Here is a 16,264-nt window from a genome sequence, read left to right as displayed (position 1 = left end):
AGATATGCGGCTTGCCTTGACTTTTCAAGTTAAGAAATCAGCGATCCTTTTTTTCTTTAGCGCTTTAAGGTCCTCCGGTGTAGTGCTTTATTCCATGGGGAAGTTACCAAACATGTTTCGGAGTTAACAACGACTCCTTCATCAGTGGCTGAACTGCCCATGGGAATGACTGGCTTTTAAATACCTTGATCAGGTGTCGGTTAAATTAATTAGTTCTGGATCGGAAATGACGTACACTTGTCTTCTCAAATCAATGGTGCAGGTAAATCGCTTATATATATATATTATAAAATTAGATTAAATATATAGCTACGTATATCACATTCATGCTATCAATTATATTAATGTGTATTCAGGTAATTCACTTGTATAATACGTGCATATGCGCACGCATATGTAAATCACCGCAACATTTTCATAAAGTCTATTACTTCACATAGACGGTATTTTACACCATCTTTTCCACCAAAAGAGGTAGTGTAGTAAGTGAATGAATAGACAATGTGAAAATATATATAATATTTGTGCTATTAAGTGGAACGATTTTATATGTGTTGCGGTTTCAGTGCGTTTTTATGTTTCCTTTGACATTGTATCCACATCAGTCCCACATCGATAATTACATTTGGTACTCAAATGCAGAATCAACATACAAAATGAATTCAGGAAATACATAAAAATATATGAATATATAACAAGTTATATTAAAATATAAAAATATATATAAAATTATAAACATATGTATATATAAAATATATAAAATGCATATATTATCAGCAGCTATCACTAAAATTAGATGGAACAGATAGGTAATTCCCGTTAATTCTATTCCATATTTGCAAGCAGGGGAACTTTATAAATTTCAATGTTTGTAGATGATAATACATTTTCAATGCAAGCAGGGGAACTTTATAAATTTCAATGTTTGTAGATGATAATACATTTTAACATTGAAATGTATTATCATCTACAAACATTGAAATTTATAAAGTTCCCCTGCTTGCAAATATGGAATAGAATTAACGGGAATTACCTATCTGTTCCATCTAATTTTAGTGATAGCTGCTGATAATATATGCATTTTATATATTTTATATATACATATGTTTATAATTTTATATATATTTTTATATTTTAATATAACTTGTTATATATTCATATATTTTTATGTTTTTCCTGAATTCATTTTGTATGTTGATTCTGCATTTGAGTACCAAATGTAATTATCGATGTGGGACTGATGTGGATACAATGTCAAAGGAAACATAAAAACGCACTGAAACCGCAACACATATAAAATCGTTCCACTTAATAGCACAAATATTATATATATTTTCACATTGTCTACTCATTCACTTACTACACTACCTCTTTTGGTGGAAAAGATGGTGTAAAATACCGTCTATGTGAAGTAATAGACTTTATGAAAATGTTGCGGTGATTTACATATGCGTGCGCATATGCACGTATGTGTATACAAGTGAATTTACACGTGCGTGCGCATATGCACGTATTATACAAGTGAATTACCTGAATACACATTAATATAATTGATAGCATGAATGTGATATACGTAGCTATATATTTAATCTAATTTTATAATATATATATAAGCGATTTACCTGCACCATTGATTTGAGAAGACAAGTGTACGTCATTTCCGATCCAGAACTAATTAATTTAACCGACACCTGATCAAGGTATTTAAAAGCCAGTCATTCCCATGGGCAGTTCAGCCACTGATGAAGGAGTCGTTGTTAACTCCGAAACATGTTTGGTAACTTCCCCATGGAATAAAGCACTACACCGGAGGACCTTAAAGCGCTAAAGAAAAAAAGGATCGCTGATTTCTTAACTTGAAAAAGTCAAGGCAAGCCGCATATCTGTCTGTCTGGAGAGTCGGCCTCGTGGCAAAGTCCACCTTCGTGAAGCATTTACAGCTAGAAGCTATACAGCACCGACTGATCTCCAAGTACAGCACGGCTATAAGAATAACATCAAGGATCCCAAAACCGTATCACTCTTACTTCGCTGCAATTTGTACAAGTAGCATCTACCACACGTGGGACGCCACCTGTGACTGACTAAAGCCGACAATACTACGCCACGATTGTGAGTATAACTGTTCCGGCTCTTTTTTGTACTATTGAACAGCAAGAGTGTATCGAAGTATAACAACTACTGAGTCGCTACAGCTGCAGTGACTATTGAAAAAGCCCTCAAACAAAAGGACTCTAGAAACAGGTATAGCCCCAATTTCACCTTTGGGGCATTGATTAAGTGACAAGTATCCATCTGGAAGGACACTATTTTTACCATACAACCATCCAATAATTATTTTTATTTATTTATTGGATTTGAATGTATTCAATGGTATTTTAGGTAATGAATGTCTTTTAGTAAACATATGTATTTTATTTTAACATTTTAGGAGAGTTACATTTTATATTTTATGTAAGTTTACTCAGCAGTGTATGTCACTAATAAAACATTTATATAATTATCTGTGTGGTACCGAGTATTGGTGTGCCCTACCATCCTTTGTTCTAATTTTATTACTATTTTTGAGGATTGGGTGAATCCTTTTTTGGTAGGTGCACCCATCTCCATTCTTGAACTTGCAGGTGAGCCCTCTCTAACTACTTGTATACCATGTTCATATGTGCCCGCATTGCTGAGAAAAATGTTTTAGTATATGTGCTGCCGAAGCGAGCACGAGAAAAATGTTTTAACAGATGCAAATGAGCCTTTAGGAGCAACATGGGCGTTACCGTTACACCTAGATTGACAGGGCCAGGTGTGATGACGTTTTCACTGCCAGGCCCCATCAATCAAACTGGAGAAGGCACGGAAGTTTTAGAGAGAGCAGAGCCACTACGTGTATCGGTAACACCCCCATTGCTCCTAGAGGCTCATTTGCATATAATAAAAATGAAATCTCCCCAATGCGGACACATGAACATAGGACCAACACAGACGCCTTCAGCTGCCAAGCGCACATGTAACAGGTCAGCCAGTGTCATAGGCACAAATCTGCTGACAGATGCCCTTTGAAGTGATTGTGCCCATAAACTACCTTTTAATCTAAAGTATATTTTCATCAATCATTCCGGCTCCCATTGTTCCTTGTATTTTTATTAGGTTTTTTTCACATTCACCTTACTTGAATGCTTTCGGGCGGTGAGATGATGTCACACTACGCACACCCCTTGTGCATCCTACCTTACAAGGCTCCAATGCACGATGTAACCTGCAGCAACTGAATATCTTAAAACAGACTTGCCACAGGGCGCAATGGTAGGCTAATAACTTTAGAATAAGGCCGTTTTGATAAATGGTGGTATTTGGTGAAAGGGATATAGCAGCAATCTGTTGGACGTAAGATATTTTAGAAAAAAAACTTATTTTTTTTTACTTTGCATTGCAGACATTAGCCCTGGGTGTCTGCTACTTAAAACAGCATGCACCTGGCAGCTGTGGTTCCTGCGAGCAGGGCCATTTTTAAAGACCCGGCCAGCGTCTTACTTGAAAAGCACTGATCAGGTCTTTAAAGAAGACCCCCACTGAACGGCTATCCCACGTGGAGATGGGGGAAGCTGTTTGTTCCCTCTAATAGTTTGGGTCTTTCTGAAGAGTTCCAGACTAATAGGCCAGTAGTTCCTATTGAACCCTGCAGGTGGCAGTGCTCTTTAGGAATATAATGAATTTCCCTTACACTACTGCAGGCATGGCCAACCTGTGGCTCTCCAGCTGTTGTAAAACTACAACTACCACCATGCCCTGCTGTAGGCTGATAGCTGTAGGTACTCTGGGCATGCTGGGAGTTGTAGTTTTGCAACAGCTGGAGAGCCTCAGGTTGGCCACCCGTGCACTACTGTATTCAATCACAGTGTTGTATGGGAGAAGCGATCGCATGTTCAGTTCCCCCTCGCCGCATCCCAAAAAGCCTGAACTATTAAAATATAAATATATTTATCCCGCACAGTGAACGCCATAACGGATTAAAAAAATAAAAAAAATGAACGATTTGTCGTTTTTTGTCACTTTACCTCCCCAAAAATACCTGAATATAAAGTGATCAAAAAGCCATATACAGCACCTTGCAAAAGTATTCCCCCCCCCGCCCCCTCTTTACTTTTTTGCATTTTGGTTCCTCACAACCTGGAATTAACATGGATTGTTTAAGGATTTGCATCATTTAATTTACAGAACATGCCCAGAACTTTGAAGATGTTTGGTTTTTTATTATTGTGAAGCAAACAACAAAATAGGACAAAATAACAGAAAAAGTCCATGTGCATAACTATTCACCCCCCTAAAGTCAGTACTTAGTAGAGCCACCTTATGCGGCAATCACAGCTCCAAGTCGCTTTGGATAAGTCTCTATGAGCTTCCCACGTCTTACCACTGGGATTTTTTGTGAACAGCAATCTTTAATTCTGACCACAGATTTTCTATTGCATTGACATCTGGGCTGTGACTAGGCCAGGCATGCTCAACCTGCAGCCCTCCAGCTGTTGTAAAACTACAACTCCCACCATGCCCTTCTGTAGGCTGTCCAAAAATGATGGGAGTTGTAGTTTTGCAACAGCTGGAGGGCCGCAGGTTGAGCATGCCTGGACTAGGCCATTCCAAAACATTTACAGGTTTTCCCTTAAACCACTCAAGTGTTGCTTTAGCAGTGTGTTTGGGCTCATTGTCCTGCTGGAAGGGGAACCTCCGTCCTAGCCTCAGATCACGCAGAGTGGTACAGGTTTTGCTAATGAAAATCCCTGTATTTAGCACCATCCATCTTTCCCTCATCTCTGACCAGTTTCCTAGTCCCGGCTGCTGAAAAACATCCCCACAGCATGATGCTGCCACCACCATGTTTCACTGTGGGGATGGTGTTCTTTGGGTGTTGTGATGTGTTGGGTTTGCGCCAGACATAGCGTTTTCTTTGAGGGCCGAAAAGTTAAATTTTAGTCTCATCAGACCAGAGCACCTTCCTCCATACATTTTGGGAGTCTCCCACATACCTTTTCACAAACTCACAATGTGACTTATTGTTTTTAGCTGAAAGTAATGGCTTTCTTCTGGCCACTCTGCCATAAAGCCCAACTCTACGGAGCATATGGCTAATTGTCGTTCTATGTACAGATACTCCAGTCTCTGCTGTGGAACTCTGCAGCTCCTCCAGGGTTACATTAGGTCTCTGTGCTGCCTCTCTGATTAATGCCCTCCTTACCCGGTCCATGAGTTTTGGTGGGCAGCCGTCTTTTGGCAGGTTTGCTGTTGTGCCGTGTTCTTTCTATTTGGTTATGATAGATTTGATTGTGCTCCTGGGGATCGTCAAAGATTTGTATATCTATTTTTTTTTTTTTTTTTATAACCTAACCCTGACTTGTACTTCTCAACAACATTGTCCCTTACTTGTTTGGAGAGTTCCTTGGTCTTCATGGCAGTGTTTGGTTAGTGATGCTTCCTGCAGACTATGGGGCCTTTAAAAAAAAAAAAGGTGTGTATATGTAATGACAGGTGATGTGACACTTCGATTGCACACATGTGGACATCATTTCACTAATTATGTGATTTCTGAAGGTAATTGGTTGCACCAGAGCTTTTAAAAGGGGGTGAATACATACGCACAATCCAATTTTCTGTTTTCTATTTCCAAACAAAAGTTTTATTTATATATTTTTCTCATTTCACTTCACCAACTTAGACTATTGTGTTCTAATCCATCACATAAAATTCAGATTAACAAAACATTGAATTTAAGGCTGTAATGTAACAAAATACAAAAAAAAAGGGGGGGGGGGGTGAATACTTTTGCAAGGCACTGTACTTTCTAATATGGTATCACTGAAAACTACAGATCACCCAGCAAAAAAAATGAGCCCTCTTGCAGCCCTGTAGATGGAAATATAAAAAATTATGGCAATGAAAAGAAAAAAAGATTACCATATTTTCCACTTTAGAAGACACTTTCCCCCCCAAAAAAGTGGTGCAAAAATGGCAGTGCACCTTATAAAGCGAACACTAGTGAGTGCTTCCATCATGGATAGGGCGAAAAATACAATCATTATACAACTTAGGCCTCATGCACACAACCGTATAATCCTACTAAGATGTAAAAAAAATTTAAATAAAAAAAAGATACAGGAAATCATTTGTGCCGACTGCTATGGGAATGTTAAGGATTAGTGGGGTGGAGGGCACTCAAATGGCTGGGTATATACAGTACAGACCAAAAGTTTGGACACACCTTCTCATTCAAAGAGTTTTCTTTATTTTCATGACTATGAAAATTGTAGATTCACACTGAAGGCATCAAAACTATGAATAACCACATGTGGAATTATATACATAACAAAAAAGTGTGAAACAACTGAAAATATGTCATATTCTAGGTTCTTCAAAGTAGCCACCTTTTGCTTTGATTACTGCTTTGCACACTCTTGGCATTCTCTTGATGAGCTTCAAGAGGTAGTCACCTGAAATGGTCTTCCAACAGTCTTGAAGGAGTTCCCAGAGATGCTTAGCACTTGTTGGCCCTTTTGCCTTCACTCTGCGGTCCAGCTCACCCCAAACCATCTCGATTGGGTTCAGGTCCGGTGACTGTGGAGGCCAGGTCATCTGGCGCAGCACCCCATCACTCTCCTTCATGGTCAAATAGCCCTTACACAGCCTGGAGGTGTATTTGGGGTCATTGTCCTGTTGAAAAATAAATGATGGTCCAACTAAACGCAAACCGGATGGAATAGCATGCCGCTGCAAGATGCTGTGGTAGCCATGCTGGTTCAGTATGCCTTCAATTTTGAATAAATCCCCAACAGTGTCACCAGCAAAGCACCCCCCACACCATCACACCTCCTCCTCCATGCTTCACGGTGGGAACCAGGCATGTAGAGTCCATCCGTTCACCTTTTCTGCGTCGCACAAAGACACGGTGGTTGGAACCAAAGATCTCAAATTTGGACTCATCAGACCAAAGCACAGATTTCCATTGGTCTAATGTCCATTCCTTGTGTTCTTTAGCCCAAACAAGTCTCTTCTGCTTATTGCCTGTCCTTAGCAGTGGTTTCCTAGCAGATATTCTACCATGAAGGCCTGATTCACACAGTCTCCTCTTAACAGTTCTAGAGATGTGTCTGCTGCTAGAACTCTGTGTGGCATTGACCTGGTCTCTAATCTGAGCTGCTGTTAACCTGCGATTTCTGAGGCTGGTGACTCGGATGAACTTATCCTCCGCAGCATAGGTGACTCTTGGTCTTCCTTTCCTGGGGCGGTCCGCATGTGAGACAGTTTCTTTGTAGCGCTTGATGGTTTTTGTGACTGCACTTGGGGACACTTTCAAAGTTTTCCCAATTTTTCGGACTGACTGACCTTCATTTCTTAAAGTAATGATGGCCACTCGTTTTTCTTTACTTAGCTGCTTTTTTCTTGCCATAATACAGATTCTAACAGTCTATTCAGTAGGACTATCAGCTGTGTATCCACCTGACTTCTCCACAACGCAACTGATGGCCCCAACCCCATTTATAAATGCAAAAAACCCCACTTATTAAACCTGACAGGGCACACCTGTGAAGTGAAAACCATTTCAGGTGACTACCTCTTGAAGCTCATCAAGAGAATGCCAAGAGTGTGCAAAGTAGTAATCAAAGCAAAAGGTGGCTACTTTGAAGAACCTAGAATGACATATTTTCAGTTGTTTCACACTTTTTTGTTATGTATATAATTCCACATGTGTTAATTCATAGTTTTGATGCCTTCAGCGTGAATCTACAATTTTCATAGTCATGAAAATAAAGAAAACTCTTTGAATGAGAAGGTGTCCAAACTTTTGGTCTGTACTGTAGATAGAAGTCGATGCAGATTGATATATAAAAGGTTGTTTAATAAATGGTTATTTAATAAACGAGTATAAAATATACACCACAAATGGTAAATAGAACCACAAGTGGGTCCTAATGGATTCAAGTACGTGGTACTCAGATGGAATATACCACAAAGTAATGTGGTGTTCAGATAAAGATACATATTCAGGTAAACGTGTACTCAGAAAAAATACCACAACGCTGATGAAGGTGCAAGAGTGCACCGAAACACGTTTGTTTCGATTATAGACCGTATTCCGACCCATTTATTAAATGGTTCAGTAGCCAAAGACTTTTAGAAACCGAGACCGCAACCTAAAGCTATCTAACAAAGCCGGCCGCAATAGCTGACCGCAGTGACGCAGACATCTCTCGGGTCACATGGGACGCCATCTCCCATACCACGTGGAATGTAACCAAAGACGCCGGAGCCAAAAGACGCCGAGGAAGCAGCAGGACACGTGCGCACCAACCAACGCCTTTCAGGATCGGACCATCGCCCCCACTGACCAAGGGACCGCCAGCACACAACACCGACAGACGCCACTTGGGAGCTACTACAAATGGGGTAAAGACTGTTCCAGACTCTATCCAGGACACAAAAAGGGACATCAATATCCATATTAAGAACAGCCATCTAACATAACCTTATCCACGGTTTATCTGAGACGTCATTGCTAACTGTATGCTGTGAACAGTGACGTAAATACTACAAGACCTACTATACAGACTGACCACCTGTATTAGTACGCAATCTATACTTGAACACCACATTACTTTGTGGTATATTCCATCTGAGTACCACGAATACATTAGGACCCACTTGTGGTTCTATTTACCATTTGTGGTGTATATTTTATACTGTTTTATTAAATAACCATTTATATATCAATCTGCATCGACTTCTATCTATATACCCAGCCATTTGAGTGCCCTCCACCCCACTAATCCTTAATATTTAATCCATTATTTTGGCAGTAGGTGCTGCCATTTGGAGAGAGCACCTCTCCGTGAATTGCTGACAGTGGAGCCTCTGTATTCTTTTTACTCGCTATGGGAATGCATTGTATTATTGCCGTACCAATGGTGCATTGTACCGGCCATGTATGGGGTTATACTGTCAATTGTCTACTGTGACCCATGTCTATGTTGTGCTGCTGCGACACGGGAATGTCCCTCGGGATCTATAAAAATGTATCGTATATGTATTCTGCACAATATGGGTACCGTCCATGTTGCATCCGTATTTTTTCGTGGACCAACTGACTTCAATGGGTCAGTGGTCTGCATTTTACGGCCAAGTACAGGACACGTTCTCTCTCTTTGCGGAACAGACATATGGATGTGGAAAGCACAGATTTGTGAACAGAAAAACGGATACGGTCGTGCGCATGAGGCCTTAGGATGTAGTATTAGTGTTGTACCGCTGCTCTGTATGTAGTGACCCTGCAGCCTTCTTTCAGGTTTCTCACCGGAATACCCCTTTAGGAGGCATCTATGAAACAGACTGACTGGTTGGATACTGTAGCGGTCATAGCACCCATGCACAAACTATAGGCATGAAAGCTCATACCGGCAAACGGGCGGCCATGGCTCAGATATAAGCGTCCGCATGTAACATAAATCAAGAACACGGAGTCTTGTACCAGTACAATAGGATTAACCTTATTAATTGTAGGATGTCCTCACACAACCCACACGTTGCTGACCTACATAACACGCCGAAGGTGCTGATAAAAGCAGATCTGCTGTATTGTGTCTGGCTCATCATCTAGAAGGAGGAGGAAGAGGAGCGCTCGGAGCACCTTTGATGTATAATTGAGTGATCAACGCGTGACGTATGAAAGAAACTTCTGCATTTCCACTCCGTTCAGAGGTGATATTCCACAAAGCGCTTTTCTGCGTGAACATGTGCGGGTCTTCAGAGACTGCGACAAACGGCAGAGAGGGGGACCGTGCATCTGGAGAGGATGCCCTAATTAATACTAATGAGTACTATGCCCACAACACCCTAAAGCAGCAGAACTATACAACAAAATCCGGGTTATTACAGTCTTTATTAAAAATAGATGTGCAGCACGTGTGTACCGGACGTGAAGCTTCAGGCGTGTGCATCCATGTGCCATACAGCTGCATACGCTCTTTTTGCTATGTATTTTAACATTTTACTAAGGGTCCTTAAAGGGGTTATTCAATTTCTTTTAAAAAACTAAACACATTTGCTGGGCCTCTCACAGGTAATATAGTTACTTACCCTGCTCCCGATCCCCGCACCGCCGCTGCTTCTCCCTGTACACGGATGAAAACATCTGGGTCCAGGGGGGGCTGTGGATGGGGGCAGCAGTCATTGGCAGGCGCCGCGATGCTAGGGAGGCTCATCCTCGTCCCCGCCTGCCATTGGCTGCTCCCCCCCCCCCTTCCCCGACACTGGATGTTTTCAGCCATGTACAGGGAGAAGCAGCAGCGGCAGTGCGGGGACCAGGAGCGGCGCCGGTTGCGGGTTAAGTATATTACCTGTGAGGGGCCCGGCACATGTGTTTTTTTTTAGAAATTGGATAACCCCTTTAAAGGGTTTGTCTCACTTCAGTGAGTGGCATTTATCATGTAGGCAAACTTAATACAAGGCACTTGTAGAAGGCTAGCACAGTAAAATATAAATTTTCGCAGATGACACTAAACTGTGTAAAGTAATTGACACTGAAGAGGACAGTATACTACTACAGAGGGATCTGGATAGACTGGAGGCTTGGGCAGATAAGTGGCAGATGAGGTTTAACACTGACAAATGTAAAGTTATGCACATGGGAAGGAATAATGCAAGTCACCCGTACATACTAAATGGTAAAACACTAGGTAACACTGACATGGAAAAGGATTTAGGAATTTTAATAAACAGCAAACTAAGCTGCAAAAACCAGTGTCAGGCAGCTGCTGCCAAGGCCAATAAGATAATCGGTTGCATCAAAAGGGGCATAGATTCCCGTGATAAGAACATAGTCCTACCACTTTACAAATCGCTAGTCAGACCACACATGGAGTACTGTGTACAGTTCTGGGCTCCTTAGAACAAGGCAGACATAGCAGAGCTGGAGAGGGTCCAGAGGAGGGCAACTAAAATAATAACTGGAATGGGACAACTACAGTACCCTGAAAGATTATCAACATTAGTGTTATTAACTTTAGAAAAAAGATGACTGAAGGGAGATCTAATTACTATGTATAAATATATCAGGGGTCAGGTAAAGGAATTCAAGGGGGGCCTGGATGTACAGGTCCTTCTAAAAAAATTAGCATATTGTGATAAAGTTCATTATTTTCTGTAATGTACTGATAAACATTAGACTTTCATATATTTTAGATTCATTACACACCAACTGAAGTAGTTCAAGCCTTTTATTGTTTTAATATTGATGATTTTGGCATACAGCTCATGAAAACCCCAAATTCCTATCTAAAAAAATTAGCATATTTCATCCGACCAATAAAAGAAAAGTGTTTTTAATACAAAAAAAGTCAACCTTCAAATAATTATGTTCAGTTATGCACTCAATACTTGGTCGGGAATCCTTTTGCAGAAATGACTGCTTCAATGCGGCGTGGCATGGAGGCAATCAGCCTGTGGCACTGCTGAGGTGTTATGGAGGCCCAGGATGCTTCGATAGCGGCCTTAAGCTCATCCAGAGTGTTGGGTCTTGCGTCTCTCAACTTTCTCTTCCCAATATCCCACAGATTCTCTATGGGGTTCAGGTCAGGAGAGTTGGCAGGCCAATTGAGCACAGTAATACCATGGTCAGTAAACCATTTACCAGTGGTTTTGGCACTGTGAGCAGGTGCCAGGTCGTGCTGAAAAATGAAATCTTCATCTCCATGAGGCTTTTCAGCAGATGGAAGCATGAAGTGCTCCAAAATCTCCTGATAGCTAGCTGCATTGACCCTGCCCTTGATAAAACACAGTGGACCAACACCAGCAGCTGACATGGCACCCCAGACCATCACTGACTGTGGGTACTTGACACTGGACTTCAGGCATTTTGGCATTTTCCTCTCCCCAGTCTTCCTCCAGACTCTGGCACCTTGATTTCCGAATGACATGCAAAATTTGCTTTCATCCGAAAAAAGTACTTTGGACCACTGAGCAACAGTCCAGTGCTGCTTCTCTGTAGCCCAGGTCAGGCGCTTCTGCCGCTGTTTCTGGGGAATGCGGCACCTGTAGCCCATTTCCTGCACACGCCTGTACACGGTGGGTCTGGATGTTTCTACTCCAGACTCAGTCCACTGCTTCCGCAGGTCCCCCAAGGTCTGGAATCGGTCCTTCTCCACAATCTTCCTCAGGGTCCGGTCACCTCTTCTCGTTGTGCAGCGTTTTCTGCCACACTTTTTCCTTCCCACAGACTTCCCACTGAGGTGCCTTGATACAGCACTCTGGGAACAGCCTATTCGTTCAGAAATTTCTTTCTGTGTCTTACCCTCTTGCTTGAGGGTGTCAATGATGGCCTTCTGGACAGCAGTCAGGTCGGCAGTCTTACCCATGATTGCGGTTTTGAGTAATGAACCAGGCTGGGAGTTTTTAAAAGCCTCAGGAATCTTTTGCAGGTGTTTAGAGTTAATTAGTTGATTCAGATGATTAGGTTAATAGCTCGTTTAGAGAACCTTTTCATGATATGCTAATTTTTTGAGATAGGAATTTTGGGTTTTCATGAGCTGTATGCCAAAATCATCAATATTAAAACAATAAAAGGCTTGAACTACTTCAGTTGGTGTGTAATGAATCTAAAATATATGAAAGTCTAATGTTTATCAGTACATTACAGAAAATAATGAACTTTATCACAATATGCTAATTTTTTGAGAAGGACCTGTATTTCTGGAGCGTAATAATATTACAGGCTATACCTACTAGAGAGGGGTCGTTGATCCAGGGAGTTAATCCGATTGCCTGAATGGAGACGGGAAGGAATTTTTTATTCCCCTAAAGTGGGGAAAATTGGCTTTTACCTCGCAGGTTTTTTTTTTTGCCTTCCTCTGGATCAACTTGCAGGATGACAAATGTCTTTTTTCGGCCTTATGTACTATGTAACTATGTAAACAGCACACGGTGTTCTGTCCGCATCTTTTGTGGCCCAATTGATATAAATGGGTCCGCACCTGTTCCGCAAAAGTGACCAATTCATATGGCCGTCTGAATAAGCCCTAAACACTGCTCGTTTCCATGGTTGGGGCTGTGGGAGGGGGAGATCCTCCAGACGGATCCACTGCCAATGGCCAATAGAGTACAATATTGGGGACGCTATATTGACGACCTTTTGATCATTTGGCAGGGCACAGAAGAGGAGTTTGGGTCGTTCATACAACAATTCAATAGAAATTATATGAATATCAAACTCACCTTCAAGAAAAGCCGGACCTGCTTGGATTTCCTGGATGTGTGCTGCCAGATCGATGGTGAGGGTCGGATTATGACGGACCTCTATAGAAAACACACTTCAGTGAATGCCTTACTACATGCGAAGTCAGCTCATTTGGGTAATCTTATCACAGTATACCGGTTGGTCAGTTATTGAGAGTAACGGGCCTTTGAATTTCCGGCTGAGGAAATTCTATGAGAGGGGCTACAGCATACGATCGATAGAAGTAGGATATCAGAGAGCCAGTAGATCCAGAAGATCAGATTTACTTCACAAAAAGGAGAAGAAAGATGAGAGGGAAGAGATACGATTCATCACTGGATATAATACACGATGGAGGGATGTCCGTGAAGCACTAGGTAAATACTGGGAAATATTAAGGACTGAACCACAATTGGGCAAAATAATACCCCCTTATCCATCGATCACATATCGGAGAGCAAAAAAAAAAATCGGAGAGATGATTTAGTCAAAGGCCGTTATGTTGTCAAGAAACCTGGGATATTTGGTACAAAGGGCCCTCCCTGGGGCACTAACGAATGCGGCAAACGTGTTGCATGTACCAACATGGACAGGGCGGAATACTTTTGGGATTCCTCATGTAGGAAATAATACAAAATAACATGTACAACCATTGGAGTTATCTATTGGGCTATATGCCCATGAGGGTTGATATATATAGGGATGACATTGATTCAATTAAAAAGGTGAATCAGAGAACATGTACTGGCAATACAAGCTGCCAGAGATTCGGAAGATACAGAGAGCTTACTAACCATCCCAAGACATTTCAAAGAGAAACACACCTCTGATGGTTCTCGTCTTCGCTTTAGGGGCATTGATCATGTGAGGATTTCCCCTAGAGGTGGAAACTGGAAAAAACTTCTCTGCCAAAAAGAAACACAATGGATATTTTTGTTGGTGCCATCACACCGTCAGGACTTAATGAAGGTATTAGCTTCGCCGCCTTTTTATAACTTCCTGTTTGTGCTCCTTTGACCGGGATCGCCATCATACGATAGCAAAACATATTTTTGTTATTTTAATTGGGTATTTTTTATGTTTTAACAGTTGCATTCTTTATGTTGTCTGATTTACCCATCTTATTATCCTTTTAGAATAACGTCCCTCCGCATTCAATCGAGAGTACCAGAGGGGATGAAGGTGGAAGATATTGACCCTTAGACGCATAGGCTAAAGGATTACAAAGACTTTGACAGCATCTACTTTTTAGATTTATACAACTTTACTCCTATCTCATCAGGTGCTAAGGCAATTAATTGTGACAGTTGATCTCCAGATTGTGTGGTGGAAAAATATCCGGCATTTTAGAACCACATCTGTGGCTGTCACTATGAATAAGGGTACTAACCTAATGGAGACCACTGGGGGGGATGTAGGTGGAAGAGAAAGATACATAGATGTTTAGAGTGATGGATGACATTCATTGGATGGGATACTTTATATGTTTATCATGTTTTTTTTTAATATCTTTTCACACTTATAATTATGGGTCTATTGTTCAGGATCATGCACCCCCTGTCGATATCCTACACTTTTAGATGAAATATTTATGTCTATTTATTGCAGATAATATGTGATGGAAGCTGAGCCTCCACTGCACCCAGAAGCACTTCGTATATTGGCTGCTGACCGGCTCATGTGGCTTTATATCACCTCCCCTATTCTCCCAAGATGGCTGGACCATCGTACATAACAAGCACTTCTACCTTTTGTGTCACCCCCATCCCCTCATAGATTGTAAGCTCTTGCGAACAGGGCCCTCATTCCTCTTGTTGTAATAATCGACTTGTCTGTTGCTATGTTATTTATGACTGTCTGTACATGAACCCCTGAATTGTAAGGCACTGCGGAATATGTTGGCGCTATATAAATAAAGATTATTATTATTATTAGACCATAAGCTAGAGAGCTGGTGTTTTTGCAACAACAAAAAATTCCACTAAAAACACACAATTGCAGAAAAACACCAGTAAAAACCTATATTTAAAAGCAATTATAAAAGCAAAGGAAGACACCCTGCATGGGTGAAAGGAGCAAGGATTATAGTAAATGTCCAGTCTGCAGCCAAAAACTGAACCGGTCAATGTCTTATCCACTGAAGAGCAGACACAATCCGGAGATCAATACTACAGACAGTATAGTTTTACAAAAATGAACAGTTAAGCTGAAAATTAATTTCAGACTGTCTAAATCTAAAAGAAAACCAGAGAAGAATCAATAGAACAGTATTTCCTTTTAGTAAAACTAAACTAGGGATCGCAGTATTAAAGGGGTTGTCTGGCCGCCTAAATTTTTTTTTTAAAAACACTTAAAATGGTACAACATAATAAAATAAGCAATACCTTACCGATCCCCGCGTTTCTCGTTTTAACATTTCAGATGTCCAATGTAGTCTCTGTATACTAACCTCTACTACGGAAGAAATAGAAAAAAAAAAAAAAAAAACTTCACTGTTTATATCAGGGTTAGGCAACCTCTGGAATTCCAGCTGTTGAGAAACTACAACTCCCAGCATGCATACTTGGTCTGCTCATCTTAGAACTCACATAGAAATGAATGGAGCATGCTGGCAATTTTAGTTTAACAACAGCCGGCGTGCCGAAGGTTGCTGACCCCGGTATGAGTAGTAAGGGCTCATGCACACAAAATGTATTTTTTTTCCGTATCCGTTTTTTTTTTTTTTTTTTTGCAGTCTGTATGTGGAACCAATAAATTCAATGGGGCCACAAAAAAAAGGTAATGCATTCCGTGTCTGTATGTCCTCATGGCCATTGTCCTTTTATTGACCACATTATAGACAAGGATAAGACTGTTCTATTAGTGGCTGGCCATTTCGTTCCGCAGAATGCAAACAGCCGGTATCCGTTTTTTGCAGATCTGCAATAGGAGGAGCACAAAACATCCAATAGCCGCGTGCATGAGCCCTAATGCAGAGCATTTCTCTTCAAAGTTTTGCCATTTGTGCTGCAGACT

At 41.1% G+C, this 16,264-nt stretch overlaps 1 protein-coding gene across 1 annotated transcript in view; it reads right to left on the bottom strand.

The window, feature by feature from the left end:
* Positions 1 to 16,264, bottom strand: part of KNDC1 (kinase non-catalytic C-lobe domain containing 1) — a 113,087-nt gene that overhangs the window by 83,797 nt on the left and 13,026 nt on the right. The window contains 1 exon segment of the mRNA XM_044298019.1: positions 13,249 to 13,329. Coding sequence (XP_044153954.1) covers positions 13,249 to 13,329 — 81 coding nt within the window.

This window comes from Bufo gargarizans, chromosome 6 (genome assembly GCF_014858855.1).
Source record: "Bufo gargarizans isolate SCDJY-AF-19 chromosome 6, ASM1485885v1, whole genome shotgun sequence".
Taxonomy (NCBI): domain Eukaryota; kingdom Metazoa; phylum Chordata; class Amphibia; order Anura; family Bufonidae; genus Bufo; species Bufo gargarizans.
The sequence above is the reverse complement of the archived record's forward strand: the minus strand, read 5'-3'. Positions and strand labels throughout refer to the sequence as shown.